General features: G+C 48.0%; 1 protein-coding gene across 2 annotated transcripts in view; it reads right to left on the bottom strand.

Moving 5' to 3' along the window:
• UHRF2 (ubiquitin like with PHD and ring finger domains 2) overlaps nt 1–15,113 on the bottom strand; it is an 88,435-nt gene extending 73,322 nt beyond the window's left edge. The window contains exon 1 of one of the 2 annotated variants that reach the window (XM_075559904.1): nt 14,630–15,113. In XM_075559904.1, coding sequence (XP_075416019.1) covers nt 14,630–14,782 — 153 coding nt within the window. In that variant the 5' untranslated portion in view covers nt 14,783–15,113. The remainder of the gene's footprint in view (nt 1–14,629) is intronic. The other variant, XM_075559902.1, reaches the window with a different exon arrangement.
• Nucleotides 15,114–15,653: the final 540 nt, after the last annotated feature.

Raw genomic sequence — 15,653 nt, 5'->3', positions numbered from 1 at the left:
AAAACCAGGGATGCGCATGGTAGACAACGGTGGAGGGAGTGGGGAAAGGAAAACAAAAGGATGAATACAAGGAAGAAAAGGGTAGTGGGGTCATGGGGCACTAATCCACCCAATGGGAGGGTATTGTTTATATCTCCACAGGGAAAGTGGGACCAGACTTCAACCCAGTGCCGCAAGGTGTGAATGCAACATCCCGGTGTGGAGTAGGGAACCAGTGGAGAGGTCTGGGAGGCTGGCCCCAGCACCAAAAATTAAGTGGATTCCTGCCCCTCCCCCGAGAATAATTTGTTTCAAAGGACGACATTGATTCTCAGCTCCGGGAGAGGGACATATCTGATCAGAGCACACGGGAGCAGAGGAAGGGGGAGGAGGAGACAGTGGAGCACAGCCTGGCCCACCAGGCCGTGAGGATGATGTTCCTGATTAGAGCAGCCAGTCCACAGAGTGAACATGGCTGGCCCCACTATGAGACATGATGCCCCTCAGTGACCAAGAGTGATACAGGGGACAGCACCGGAGACACAGTGTGGGAATTGCACCTGACCTGATCCCACCACACCGAGGCAAAGCACTGGGGCAGTGCAGCCACACAGCAAGGGAATGGAGCAGCAAGGCCCCCAGGGAATGCTGAAAGTGGACTTTGGGGCCAGGGCATGGTGCCCCAACAGACTGGACTGGAAAACACTCCTAAGGGCCAACAAACGATCCTTGAACTAACTACAAGCTCTTCTTTCTTGATGTATTTTGTTTTGTTCTTTGTCAGTGGTTTGTTGTTTTGTTGTCTGGTTGTATACTGTTGCTTTGTTTTCCTCTGTCTTGTTTTCATGCATGTTATTGTCTCCACAGGTCTGTCTAAATAAGACAGGCGCAGGATGAACTATCTGGAGGAAAAACAACGGACCAACAGTTCCGGGGGGACTTGGGATGGGGGGAGGTGGGGGGGTAAGGAAGTGGTGTTAACAAACACAGGGACAAGGGAACAACATGGGACCCAAAATGGTAATAAGGGGGGAGTGGCAGGCTGTAGGGAACTGCGTGTCCCCCCACCCTGGATTTAAGCCATGTACGACACCTTTATGAATTTACTCTCAGTTTCCTGCCACACAAACTTCCCTGAGGTTTTACTGCCCTTTGTCTCAATTCCCGCCAGAGGGTGGCTGCCTTTACCCTTGCTAGGATTGGTGCTCTTTCACTAGCAGCTGCTATGTTCATTGGTCAATTCATGACTGGTGTCATCTCCCCACAGGCTCTCCAGGAATGCTTCATTAGCATACTTACCTGTTTGATCAGTTGCCTGCCATTTCTTCCTTATTTAGAGATGCACGACTATTGGCTACCTGAGCTGTACCTTATTTTACATGTGACGTAATGGTGCCAGCCCTTTGCTGGCTATTTAAACCTCTGCTCTCAACTCAATAAATGAGGCTTGATCAGATTCCTGTCTTGCCTCCATTTGTCGCACCCTTGCCCATCTTCATTCCCAGTCCCTCTTTCAGGTATCCACGTTGATGTCCTGCGGGAGGGGACAGCAGGCCGGGTAGGAAATGATCAAGGGTAAGGTTACGTAAAGAAGAGGTATAGCTGTAACCCAGGGGACGGAGCATGGTAGTGGGGCAGGAGGAAAGTCAAGGGAGATGGAGGAAAGAGCTAGGAGTCAAAGGGCATTTATAGAGGTCTAGACAAAGACATGTACATGCAGATATATATATATATGTGGATGGGGAAATGGATCTATGTGTCTATATTTATAGATTTAGTATTAAGGTGGCAGAAGGACCTTGGGCCTCTACTCAAGCAGTCCCCAAATGCATGAATACTTTCTTCTATTAAATTGGCACTCTACTATGCTCACCCTCCCGACACAACTGCTGAAGCCAAAGCGGGTGAACAAGTAAATGTGGTGAAGAAAGCTGATGGTGCCCGGCTATCAAAAGAGAGAGTGTCTGGGGTCTTAAAGCCTTGAAGATAAACAAGCGGCCATCTAGCTCAGAAGCAACAAAGCCCACATGGAAGAACACACCAGCCTGTGTGATCACGTGGTCCCGAAGGGATCAGTTATCAGGCATCAAAGAACAAAAAATCATATCATTGGCTACACACTTCCACGATAAGATCGCTGAAGACAAACGGGTGCATAAGCAAATGTGGCGAAGGAAGCTGATGGTGTCCAGCTATCAAAAGAGATAGTGTCTGGGGTCTTAAAGGCTTGAAGGTGAACAAGCGGCCATCTAGCTCAGAAGCAACAAAGCCCCACATGGAAGAAGCACACCAGCCTGTGCGATCACGACGCGCTAAGGGGACCAGGTATAAGGCATCATGCAAAATCTATCTATCTATCTATCTATCTATCTATCTATCTATCTATCTATCTATCTATCTATCTATCTATCTACCATAGTGAATGAAGGGGAAGTGCAGAATAGAGACCCAAAGCCCATTTGTCAGCCACTGGAGATCCCCTCACAGAGCGGTTTAGGAGAGGAGATGGGCCAGTCAGGGTGCGATATAGTACCGATGAAGAACACAGCTTTCCCCCAGATCCTGGATGCTTCCTCCCCCCAACTACCATGATCTGAATTGTACCTTGCAGGACTGGATAGGGCAGAGGTTGTACACTGGTGCATATGGGAGCTGGAGGCACAGGGAATCCAGGGTGGACAATACCTTCAGGACCAGGGGTGTGAGGGGCGATACTGGGAGAGTAGAGGGTGGGTGGGCTGGAAAGGGGGAACCAATTATAAGGATCCACATGTAACCTCCTCCCTGGGAGACAGACAGCAGTGAAGGGGGGGTAGGGAGACTCCGGATAGGGCTAGATATGACAAAATAACAATCTATAAATTATCAAGGGCTCATGAGGGAGGGGCAGTGGGGAGGGAGGGAAAAAAAAAGAGGACCTGATGCAAAGGGCTTAAGTGGAGAGCAAATGCTTTGAAAATGATCAGGGCAAAGAATGTACGGATGTGCTTTATACAATTGATGTATGTATATGTATGGATTGTGATAAGAATTGTATGATCCCCTAATAAAATGTAAAATTAATTAATTAATTAAAGAACCATTAACACTGCCATCAAGTTAATTCCAACTCATAGCCTCCCTACCCAGATAGGTTTCCTAAGGTTGGGTATCTCTTTGTTTTATTAGTTTTATTGGCATATACTTAAAAATCATTCAATATGATCATTCAATCATCTTAAGAAAAGGCATGTAACCATCACCACAATCAATTGCAGAACATTTTCCCCCGTTTTTTTTAATCATTTTATTGGGGGCTCATACAACTCTTATTACAATCCATACATACATCAATTGTGTACAGCACATTTGTACATTCGTTGCCCTCATCATTCTCAAAACATCTGCTCTCCGCAGAACATTTTCTTATACTTATTGTTAGCTCCCAATTTAACCCCATCCTCCCCTTATGCATGCACTTAGGTAATTATCAATCTAATAACTGTCTCTACAGATTTATCTATCCTGGATTTCACGTACAAAAAATCATACAAAACACAGGGAGAAAACAACAACAAACCACAATGACTAGACATACACAGGAAAACCTCAATTGAAAAACAGGTAATATTAAACACTGAAACAACTTTAAAATTGGTCAAAAAGGAGATCAAATGATAAGGTATTTGACCTAACTACATCTGCCATACTCGACTTTACAGTATTCTGTCTGATAGCAAAGACAGTCTGCCCTATGGGAGCAGAACGCCTCATCTTTCTGCCCAGAGTGATTTGATTTCAACTGCCGGCCTTGTGGTTAGAGTCCAATGCTTACCAGACATTGCCACTGATGCTGCTTAGGATTCACAACACATTTGAGGGGGACATAATGCAATCCAGAACACTATGACAACCACTTTACCCAAATTATCCGGTTATTTCCCTCCCTATTCATAGGTACCTCATCATCTCTGTTGCACAGCAAGATCCAACTGTAAAGAGTTCTGAAGTGACATGTATTTTTTTTTAATGCAAGAGTTCTCCTAAATTCAGTAACATTATGAAAGTTCTCCCTGTATGAAATGGCACTGAATGGAAAGTGAGAGAAGGGTCATTTCAAAAAGACAAAGACCCTGGAGTTCCCGGCATGCTCACTATAACCCATTCATGTACACAGAGCTTTAAAAATCGTGTAGAAAAGGGGACTCAAAAGACAATGAAATGTTTCCACGGAGTTTTTTGAGGCTCCCTAATATGTCTGGGTACAGCCACCCTAGAAGATGGGGAGACAGGATTTACAACACTGTTGCCGTCAGGTGCCAAGGAGCTGGTTCTGACTCACAGCGAACCCCATGTGTACAACAAATCAAAACACTGCCCAGTTCTGTGCCATCCTCTTAACTGTTCTTACGTTGGAGCCCATAGTTGCAGCCTTTGTGCCAATCCATCTCATCAAGTGCCTTTCTTTTTATCTCTGCGCCTCTACTTCACCAAGCATGACAGGATGTCCTTCTGCAAGGACGCGTCTCTCCAACATGTCCAAAGCATGTGAAACAAAGACTTGTCATCCTCACAACGCCGGGGTGGCAAAATGATCTAGGGTTCTGTTTGTTTGGCCCACTGCAGCCTTGAATTTTCACTGAGTTGAAGGAACTGTCTTAGCTTCCTAAGGTGGAATTTCTGTCTCTGTTTCTCTGTGAGTGTAATTTGAAGGCTAGAACTCTTGTTGTCAGGTCCCTGTTCCCGCCCATCTAAAGTTCTAGGAAGAATCCTTTCCTAACTTTGTTGTCGGCATCCCCTGGAATGATTTGGCTTTTAGATAGGTAATACACCACTCCAATTTCTGCCTGTCTCCCCTCTCCTCCATGTCTGTGTCCCATGTCTCCACCTGGCCTTGTTATAAGGACACTCATTGGATTCAGGACCCATCTTAATCCAGTAGGATCTGATCTTACCTAATGGCATCTACAAATACCTTATTTCTAAAGAAGATGACATTTTGAGGGACACCACGCACACCCCTGGGAGTCCCTGGGTAGCACCAATGATTAATGTGCTTAGATGAAGGTTTTAAGTCCGTCCAAAGGTACCTGGGAGGAAAACGCCCTGACAATCTACTGCTGAAAAGCCAGCCACTGCCAACCCCACTGAGCACAGTTCTCTTCTGTAACACCCCAGGGGACCAGGAGTTGGGATCTACTCAGCAGCCACTTGAAAACAGGAAGCACTCTGAGAGTAGAGCAAGGGAAACCGGGAAATATCCAGTGTAAGTCCCTAGGCAGGCACTCTGAGGAAAGCATATGCTAACAAATGTCATGCTTCTTTCACATGAGGGACCTCCTGGACTTGGGCTGCTAACCACAAGGTCAACAGAGTTCGAAACCACCAGCTGCTCTAACTAAGGGAGAAAGACAGGGCTTTTTACTCCCGTAAAGAGTTGCAGTCTTGGCAACCTACAGGGTCATTGTGAGCCAGAACATACTGTATGACAGCGAGCTTGGCTCATCTTTACCATTACACAGTCTTTAAAGGGACAGATGCTTCTGATTTTGTTTAGAGATCCAGCAACATAAGCCTTCCTTAAAGAGATCCAATCTCTAGACCCTCTCAAACTCCTCATCCTCCCAGATAAGAATGTCCAAGGGAGGCTACCCTACTATAGGCAGAAAGCCAGCTTTCAATGGCTCCTAAGAAGGTCATGAACTTAAGAAGATGAACCAGTCTAGGAAACTGTATTCTAAAACGATCTTCTGCAACTCCAGAATCTAATACTGAATAACTTGTGACCACAAAATGTCCTATTTGTCTTAATATAGTCCACACAGACAATATCCTTTTATACCCTATTTTAGTGAGTAGCAATCAGGATCTTAAAAGCTTAGGAGCTGGCCATGTATTATACAACTATTGGCCTCTCCCTGTCTGGAGGAAAGCAGAATGAAGAATTCAAAACTGCATGGAAACCATGCATCCAGTGGACTCACGGACCATGCAAAGATCCGCCTCCACTGCCCTGAAGTCAGAGGAACTAGAGGGCGCTGGCTGTCACTACCTACTGCTCTGGAAGAATAGACTTCAGAAGGTCTTAGAGAGAGTGAGAGAAAAATATGGACCATATCACAAACCATAAAAAAAAGCTGATTGGTTCGATAGAGACAGTGAAACCCCAGAAGACAATGGGCCTGAGTCACCCTTCAGAGGTCTGGAACAGAACTCACCCTGCGCGGCTCAATTTTTAGTTAAATAACAGGATTGTAAATCGAGTAACCCTACAGAGGTTCCAACACTTCGAAAAACCCCCAAGCATCTGAATCCAAAGGGCAGCGTGCCCCAGAGACCAAGTTCAGAAGGGTTAGGAAATAGGGAAATAAGAAGCACAGGGAAGAAGTGGGGTGAGTGATGTTACACAATAGGGGCTATGATCAATGAGATGCAACCAAACATGTATGGCCGAAACACTGATTTCCTTTGTAAATCCTCACCCAATCCACACATTAAAAAAAAGACGAAATAATTTCCTATAATGGTCCCTAAGGAGCTCGGCTAGTGTGACATGGGCTAAGCACTGGGCTGCTGACCAATGGCTCCATAGTTCAAACCCACCAGCCGCTCCACAGAAAATGATGAGGCTGTCTGCTTTTATATAAAGACTTATAGTCTCAAACACCCTTGGGAGCAATTTTATACTGTCCTGCAGGAATGGTAAGTGTGTAAATGGTCTCCATGGTAGTGGATTGTAACGGTCCTTGAAATTCCAAAAATCCTCTGTTGACAATCACCATCCGTGTAGTTTTACCTGAACTATAGCACACATCTGCATGGAATTGATGAGTGCTAAGGTAGTCATAAATGAAAGGAAAATCAGTTTGGTTTTCCAAAATGGAAAGTAGAACAAGGAATACCATAATGCATTTTTACAGGGAAAAGAGCCAAACTCTTTATATTTGGATTCCCTTCTTGGAAATGAGATAAAACCAGCAATCACCATACAAGGCCACACGGCAGTAACAGATGAGAAAGTTTCCATTAATTCTGTACTGACATCATCATCCATTCGTCTCCAACAAACTCTCACACTTGGAGTTGCTGGTGACTGACACCTTGATTAACTCGGCCAAACCAACTACTGTTGCTTTATATCCTTAGGTATATTTTATCATGGCTCTCCTTGCCTTCTCATCTGAAGAGAACGAACGTTTCCTACACTCAAGACCATGAGCATGTAGCTTCCCCTGCAGCTTCAGAACCCCCCAATCACGGTTTCTTACTCTCCCTCCATAAACTTGAAGTCTCTATCCTAAGCGATCTTTTCTCCCTGCAGCTTTGGTTTTTACACCCACTTCCCCACCCCCTGCAATTTAAAGAAACAACCACAGTGGGTTCTACTTTGACACCCATTGGATCCTTAGACTCTGAAAATCCATCTGTTCTTATCCGTACTGCACTCCTGGCAAAACTTCCGTCATAAAAAAATGATTAATTGTGGTAATGACTGCATAATTCTTCTCGATACGATTGAATGATTAAACTATTGTATAATATGTGGATTAGGTACCAATAAAAATGTTTTTGTTTTTTTTTAAACCAACTGAGTTGCCAGGTTCTGCCTTCTGGCTCCTCACTGTCCACCCTCCTGACCACTCCCTTTCCTCCAGGCTCCGAAGGACTACTACTTAAAAAGAAAAAAAAATCAGTTTCAATTCACCTTCCCTTTGCAAATCCCAGATAAATTCTCAAAATCTTCATCTTAAGCCTCCTCACCTTCAAAACTATCCTCAAAGCAACAGCCCCTGCTGCTCTCCCACCCACCTCCACCCCAGCACGCGCGCGCGCACACACACACACACACACACACACACACACACACACACTTAAATGGGATGCCTTTGTTATCATCGTTTCCATTTTTATTGGGAGCTCTTACAGATATGATAACAATTCAAAGTTCAATTCGATCAAGCATGATTGTACAATTGTTGCCACCATCATTTTCACAATATTTTCTTTCTTCTCGCACTCTTTGCTATCAGCTCCCTCTCCCGCCCCCCCCCCCCAGTTATGTTAAATATATGCTCTTTACCATTCCCTTCTAGCCATCTCCTCACCGAAAATCACAGCCCAGCTACTCCTCTAGGAGGCGGCTTGCTCTAAAAGGCTAGTAGCGACAGCTCAAGAATGCAGGTCAACCTAAATTTACAAAAGCCTAAGACCTCTCTCTACATCAGAGCCTCACTTTAAAATGTCTACGGCTACCGTCTTTTGTTCCGCATTCATCTCTTCTCTGAGTAATAAAGCATGCTAAACTGAGAAGTTAAGACCAACAGGACCCATCTGAAGACCAGCACAAGAACCACTTAATATTACAATCATGTCAGAAAAAGATCTTTCTTTAAACAAAACCTAACTGGTTACAAAAGTAAGGATTTCTAAAGTGCACGGGCTAAATGTTGAGGACTTGGGAATCTCTGCTTCCAGTAATATTCTGCCATAATTAAATTGGAGGGTGAAGGGAAAGGCAATGTGCAACAAGGAGGAGGCCAGCATAGGAAGATCAAGGCAAAGAAAGACACTGGGAGGGAGAAGACACACGTTAAAGACAGCAAGGTAAATATTGCAACTGCCACCATCCTGCAATTGTAGCCCCAACAATTTCGGCTGCAGGCAAGCCGGTGGGTCTACACTAGCAGACAGATCTAGGTCTGACAGAGGCTATTTCTACAGATCTGTCTGTGAGTGTTGCAAATATCATCTGAATGCGACAGCATATAGGAGGCAGGATTATGAAACCGACGTAGCTACAAGCAAACACCTTGAGGAGTACACATTACAGGGTCCAGGAACCCAGGAGCATAGTCTCAGAACACCAAGGCCAATTGGTAAAATACAATCCACAAGGACTATGCGATACACCCACCCTACTTTGCTGAGTGATAACTGGGATATGAAAGCTTCTAAGTGGCCACATAAGATCCCACCCACTCTTGGCCCCTCCCCGTGCAGAGTAGGACTGATGGGCCATGAAAAGATGGGCCTCAGCAAGCAGGGTGCCCAGCTATCACTGCCAACTGCTCCAAAATGCGATCACAATAGGAGGTCCTGCACAGAGTAGGAGAAAAACAGACAACTAAACTCAAAATCAGTTTTAAAAATCAGGCTAGCTGGTCTGATAAGGCCTAGAGAAACCCCAGAGACCACTGTCATTAGTCACCCTTCAACCAGGAACTAACTCAGCACCCACCCTCCACAGGGGTGTAGCACTCCTTACAGCACTCAATCACACAGATCAAAAGGCAGCATTTGCTTACGTATAAATCTCTGAATCCAAGAAAAATGGTGGTGTACTGGGTTACTCTCACTGGCACTGCTAACTGAAAGCTCACAGTTCGAAACCACTAGCAGCTTTGATGGAGAAAGATGAGGCTTTCTACTCCCATACAAAGTTTTTCTGGCAGAAACCCATGGGGACAGTTTACTCTATCTCATAGGGTCAATGAGTTGGAATTGCCTCAATGGCAGTGAGTTTGTGAGAAAGCTGAGGCTGGACAGGATTGGAAAGGAAAATGGAAGCAGGAAACGGAGAGTAAGTGATGTTACCTTGTGGGGACTATAAAAGGTGTAGGAAGTGTTGCATTAAAAACCAATTTGCTGTGGATACTTTAACCAAATCACAACAAAAAGTTAAAAAAACAAACAACCCAAACACATAAATGTCTACCCATAGGTCAATTTCCTTTTAAGAAAAGCATAGTAGTAAAACGTCTCCTACTTGCTACTTGAACGCAGCAGTCAAGAAAGTAAACAATATACTGCCCTGGGCAAATCTGCTCCACAGCCCTCTTGACAAAGTGTTGAGCAAAACTGTCCCTTTAAGGACTGAGACGCACCTCACCCAAGCCATAGGATTTTCAATTGCATCAGGTGCATGTTAAAGTCAGACAATTCATTGGGAAGATCCCAGATGAATTAATGCATTTGAATCGAGGTGTGTGGACAAGTATAGGTACCGTGGACTGACAGAAGAACAAACAAATGTGTCTTGGAAGAAATACAAACAGAATGCTCTTTAGGAGCGAGATGGCACGGCTTTCCACACACACTTTGAGCATGTCACCAGGAGAGACCAGTCTCTGGAAAAGGACATCATGAATAGGTAAAGTAGGTCAATGAAAAAGGAGACAACCCCTCAGGAGATGGCTTGCCATAGTGGCTGCCAACACCGGGCTCAAACACTTGTGAGGATCCTGTGAGATCCAGCTGCGTTGCGTTTGACAGGGCATCAGGCTGCTAGGGGTCGGAAGGGGCTCAATGGCACCTAACAATTCTTGCTGCTCTCCACTTTGACCCTCAAGAGGGGTCTAATAAAATGATTTTCCAATTCAATTTGCATATACAAGCGATCTGGGGTACCTTGTTAAAATACAGATTCTGCTTCAGTAGGTCTAGTATGGGGTCCCCATAGAAAGCTAATGCTAAATAGTGAGAACGGAGCAAAAAACTGAAGGGACGTTTCAAATTCCAATGTTCATCACAATCGCACACAGGGTCTTGTAATACCCAACTAACTTGCAATACTGGGATGAGTTAGTAATACCCAACTAACTTGCAATACTGGGATGAGTTACACATCTACGATAAATACCAGGGGTACCTCCGAAAAAACGGATTTTTTTCAAAGCTATGTACCGACAGTTTTTTACAAAACAAAACTGTCACCTTTGAAGTACTCTCCATTGCACTTAATACGTTTGTCAAATCCACGATTCTACGTTGGAAACATTTTTCAAACTCATCTGTTTGCATGGCTGACAGCACCTTCCTTGTCCTTTTCTGCACCTCGTCTACATCATCAAATTGCTGTCCTTGCACGTCCCTCTTCATTCACTGAAACAAAGAAGTCTCACAGAACAAAGTCAGGCGAGTAAGGTGTGTGGGGCAAGAGAGGCATGCTGCTCTCTGCCAAAAACTGGCACACTCTGAGATGGCTGCATAAGCAGGTGCATTGTCCTGGTGGCAAAATCAGTCGTACCCCCAACCCCACCCCACCAAGTCTGTCACAAATCAGGTCTTTTTTGTCGTACACTGTTAAGCTATCTTTTCAGAACCTCTAAATAGAAAGCTGAACAGTCTGACCTGGGGGAACGAACTCCAATTGCACTATCCCCCTCACATCAAAAAACAAATGAGCATCATCTTGATCTTTGATATCACTTGAGGAGCTTTTTTTGGGTGAGGTGATGACTGGCTTGATTGATGTTTGCTTTCAGGGTTCTAAGAACAGCACCATGTCTTGTCACCAGTAATGACCTTGGAAAAAAGCCTGGGTCAATTCGGAGCTTTTCTTTCAAAGCATGGCACATTTATACTCAACACTTTTTCCTGGTCAGTCAGAACCTGAGGCACAAATTTTGCAGGGCCCTTTCTCATTCCCTAATCGTCCATTAAAATTCGCTGAACTGAGCTTCAAGATAGTCCAGATAACTTCCCCATCTCTTCAATGGTCGTGGTTAGTCTTCGAGTACAAGTGCCTGCATTTGTTGGCATTTTCATCAGGTTGGAAAGTTGACAGACATCCAGAATGAGGTTTGTCATCAATCGACATTTCACCTTTTTTGAAACGAGAAAACCACTCAAACACACGAGTTTTTCCCATAGTGCTGTCCTTGTAAGCTGTGCTCAACATCACAAGTTTTTGTAGCATTTTTCCTGACCAGGAAACAGAATTTCACAGTGGCATGCTGTTCTCTTAAATCAGCCATCACAAAGAACCAGGTTCCAGCGAAACTGTTTTTAGGGGAAAAATTCACTATGACCAGAGAGAACCTTCCCAGGCGACACACAATGGTGCACCAATTCAGAGCAAGTTGCTCAATGCTTGCCTAGCAGGAAAAATTGGTACTAAGAAAGCTCCACCCAGAGAAGCTATTTTCCGTTTGGTTCTTTTTTGGGGGGGCACCCCCTTATATATCAGCAATTGAGTCCAACAAGATACTAAGTAGACTAAACACATCAAAAAACAAACTCACTGTCATTGAGGCAACACCAACTCATAGCAACTTTGTAAGGACAGGGTAGAACTAATACATTAGCCCCTATAAATTTCCGAGTCTATAACTTTTTGTAAGAGTAGAAAAAAACTGTCTTTCTCCCTCAGAGCGGGTGAAGGTTTTGAACAGCTGATCTTGCAGATGGCAGCTCCACCCATCACCACGACACCACCACCAGGGTAAGTTTGTTTTAGGACATCTCCCGCGACATGGCAGAACTCCTGTTAAGGAAGGGGTACCTTCTCTCTGATGAGCATGAAGGCATTTTATAAGCTAGAGCCATTTCAGTGGTGCCCACCCTGTACCCACTGCCCACAGACTATGGAGTGCCAACGTAGCTGGTACTAATTACAGCCTTGGGCACTCATTCACTCATAAGGATGAGCGCCCAGCTCTGCCAGAAGCAGTGTCTTCCTTCTCTGTTCCCAAATCAATGGCTGGTGCCAAAGGCCCTTTCCCCGTTCTTTCTAGGTTTTTCATCGGGCTGGAGAAATAAATCCAAGGAATGCATTACCAACTACTCTTCTGGAGAACAAAAGGCAGTTGTCCTCACCAGTGAGTCCCAGGATCTGGAACCAGCATCTAAGTTTGCTTGAAGTTTCCTTTGTTGCTCTTAATTTAGCCCCCAAATCTACCTTTTCCTGAAGACAGTCAGAGGCATTGATCTTGGCCTACCTGAGAATTGGGCCTCCTCAGACCTCGGGTGCTGTCCAGGAATACCATCTCCTTATGTGAAATTAATGACCTATTATCTCTAGATAGAAAGTAAACATTCAGAAGACTATGGACACATGGTTTTTATCCAAACCAAACGAAGTTCGGCACCATTGAGTCAATTCTGACCCACAGCGACCCTACAGGACAGGGTGTCCATGTGTTTCCAAAATGGTAAGCCTCATCTTTCTCCCAAGGAGCTGTCCGGTGGTTTCCAATTGCTGAGCTTGTGGTTTATCATTCCAAGGGATAACCAAACCACACACTGAAGCTGAGAGGGAAAGGGATTAGCCATGTAAGACACGCTACTGCCCAGCGACCTAGGAGTGAACTAGCCCTTGGGCAGGGGCTGAGGGGGTTCCTCAGGCGGAAGATCAGAAAAGACAAGGGAGAGGGAGAGATAATTAAGTGGCCAAAGCAACCCCCTCAAAGGCTAGGAGACATCCTTAAAGTGCTATTTACATAGCATTTACATTGTATGAGGAGGTATTGCAAGCACTGCAGAGATGAATGAAAGAATATGGGTATATAGCTTATATGCAAATACTACGCCATTTTACAACTTGAGACCAACTGTGCCAACACCCCACCCCACCCCCTTTCCAAGAATGGTTGCATTTCACACAAAGAACCCTGGTAAGGCACGAGGGCTGCTAGTGGGAAGGTTGGAGGTCTGAACCCACTGGAACCCCACCCCCACCCCCACCCCAGTAGCTCCAAAGGAGGAAGGGCTGGTGCCCTGCTCCCCTGGAACCCTCGGAGGCAGCACTTCCTCTGGCCACATGCTGTCACTCAGAGTCAGCGTCCTCTCAGCAACACCGAGAGCACCACAATAAGAAGCAACCCTAAACCAAGCGTGTATTTGGGGCAAAAAGCAAAGTTTACAAGTAAAATTGGACACCTGTTTCTCTCAGTCAAACACACGAAGGAGCCCATATAAAACAGCCTGTAAACACAAGTCAAAGCTGCTGTAACTCATGAGACAAAACAAACAAAAGCCAAACAACTTGGCTCCCTCGCTTGTATTTTTCGACTGGAATTTCCAGGCAGGCTTAGCCTGGGAAGGGGGGGAAGAAAAACGATCCTGTTTGAATCTTTTGTGGCTGCAGTGAAAAAAGAAATCAAAAGCCCGATACACTTATTTCCCCCTCCTGGGGCTGGTGCCAATCTGTGCTCTAGCAACTGGAGGATGCCTGCTGCCCCACTCCCCACCCCAATAGGTTAATATAAAGTGGGGGGGGGGGTGGAAAAGGGAAGAAAAACACAAGGACTAAAAAAAAACAAAACCCTGATGAGTATGGGTGTCTGGGTATAGACTTCAGAGGCTGGTGGGACAGGAAAAATCTCAATTGGCCCCCAGCTGGCCAAACCACACAAGTAGCAGACATGTCCAGAGCCACCCTTCCATCCGAACCTCTGGCCGGGTCCCAGCTGTTGTGTTCAGATCCTGGGAGAGGGACCCAGTCGAAGGAGGGAGGCGAGCAGTGCAAGATAACACCTTTTATGCTTCTTAGCACAGCGAGAAAGCCCCGAGTCCCCTACTGAGCCCGGGTTACAGCGATCGCTCGCTCCCTTCCGCCCAGGTCTCTAACCCAATTCCGGCAAAGGCAGGGGGCGAGGGGGGAGGGCCAGAAGTTCTGGAAACCTTCGCACGCTGAGTCGCAGACCCCGTGCAGCTGTGCAGGCGTGCCAGGGAGACGGTGCCCAGGGTTCCCCTCCCCGGCCTGGCTCGGGGTCAGCGCTGCCCGGGGAGCCGCGGGGTCGAGGGCCGGCCTCCCTACCCGGCCCTGGGGCCCGGCCGCCCGAGTCCGCTGCCCTCCGCGGGCCGCCGAGCGCGGGAAGGCAGCGCGGGGAAGGGCCGCAGCCGGGAGCCCCTGCCGCGGCGGGCAGCGCCCGCGCCCCGCCCGGCTCACCTGCTTGCCCCGGTAGAAGAGGCGCTGGCACTCGGGCCGCACGTCGAACAGCGCCCACACGCGCTCGCGGAGCTCCTCGATGGTGGCTTTGCGCGACACGTCCTCGATGGTGCGCGTCTGGGAGCCGTCGATGGTGCGCACCTGGATCCACATCGTGGCGCCGCCCGCCGCGCCGGCCCCCCTTTGTCTCCCCCTCGGCTCGGGGCGCCGCGCCCCGAACGGCCCGCGCCGCTGCCCCGGCTCCGGTCCCCGCGGCGGGCGGGCGGGTGCGCGCACGGAGGACGACCCACCAGCGGCCGGGCCCGACCGGCGGCGGCGACGGCGGCTCCCTGACCGCGCGCCGACCCGCCCAGGCAAGCCCCGGAGGAAGAAGCGGCTCCGCTCGAGGCGCCGCGGATGCCGCAGCCCCTGCTTCACGAAGAGGATGGAGCCATGTCGCGCGGAGTGTTTACTTATAGAGCTGGAGCTCCCACATGGAGGTCACGGCGCCAACCGCGCTCTCGCGAGATCCGCGCGGGTCCCCCTCCTTAAAGAGGAAGCGGCCCGGGAGGCGGCGGCAGGCCTGAGGGATGGGGCGGGGGGGGGGGGAATGGGCGGGGCCGAGGGGCGGGGCTTGGGGAGCCGTTATTCGCCCCGAGGCCCGCACCTGGCTCTCCCGGCACGCCCTCCGGCCCCGGCTTTCGGGCGCTTTCTCAGCCGCCCTCCCGGGGTGCTCTTTCGGGCGGCGGTGTCGGGGTCCCGGAGGCGGGCGGACGCCACAGGCCTTGACGGGCCTGGCTCCCCGCTCTCAGAAGCGCCCCCACATCAAAAACCCTGCGGGGTGCTTGGGTGATGCGAGCGCGGCCTCGGTTTCCGAGGCGGCGGCGCAGAAGGAAGAGCGCGCGCTCCACGCGGCCTGGGGACGTCGGCCGCGCGACAAACGTCCCGCGGCCTCTTCCGCGTCCCGGACTGGACGTCCGCCCGGGCTCGAGCCGGGGAGCTGCGCCCCCCGCCCCGACGCCGCCGCCCGGGGCTGGCCCGAGCG

The sequence above is a fragment of the Tenrec ecaudatus genome, chromosome 10, assembly GCF_050624435.1.
Source record: "Tenrec ecaudatus isolate mTenEca1 chromosome 10, mTenEca1.hap1, whole genome shotgun sequence".
NCBI classification, from domain to species: Eukaryota; Metazoa; Chordata; class Mammalia; order Afrosoricida; family Tenrecidae; genus Tenrec; species Tenrec ecaudatus.
Note: the sequence above shows the minus strand (reverse complement) of the source record. Positions and strands in the feature narration are given on the sequence as shown.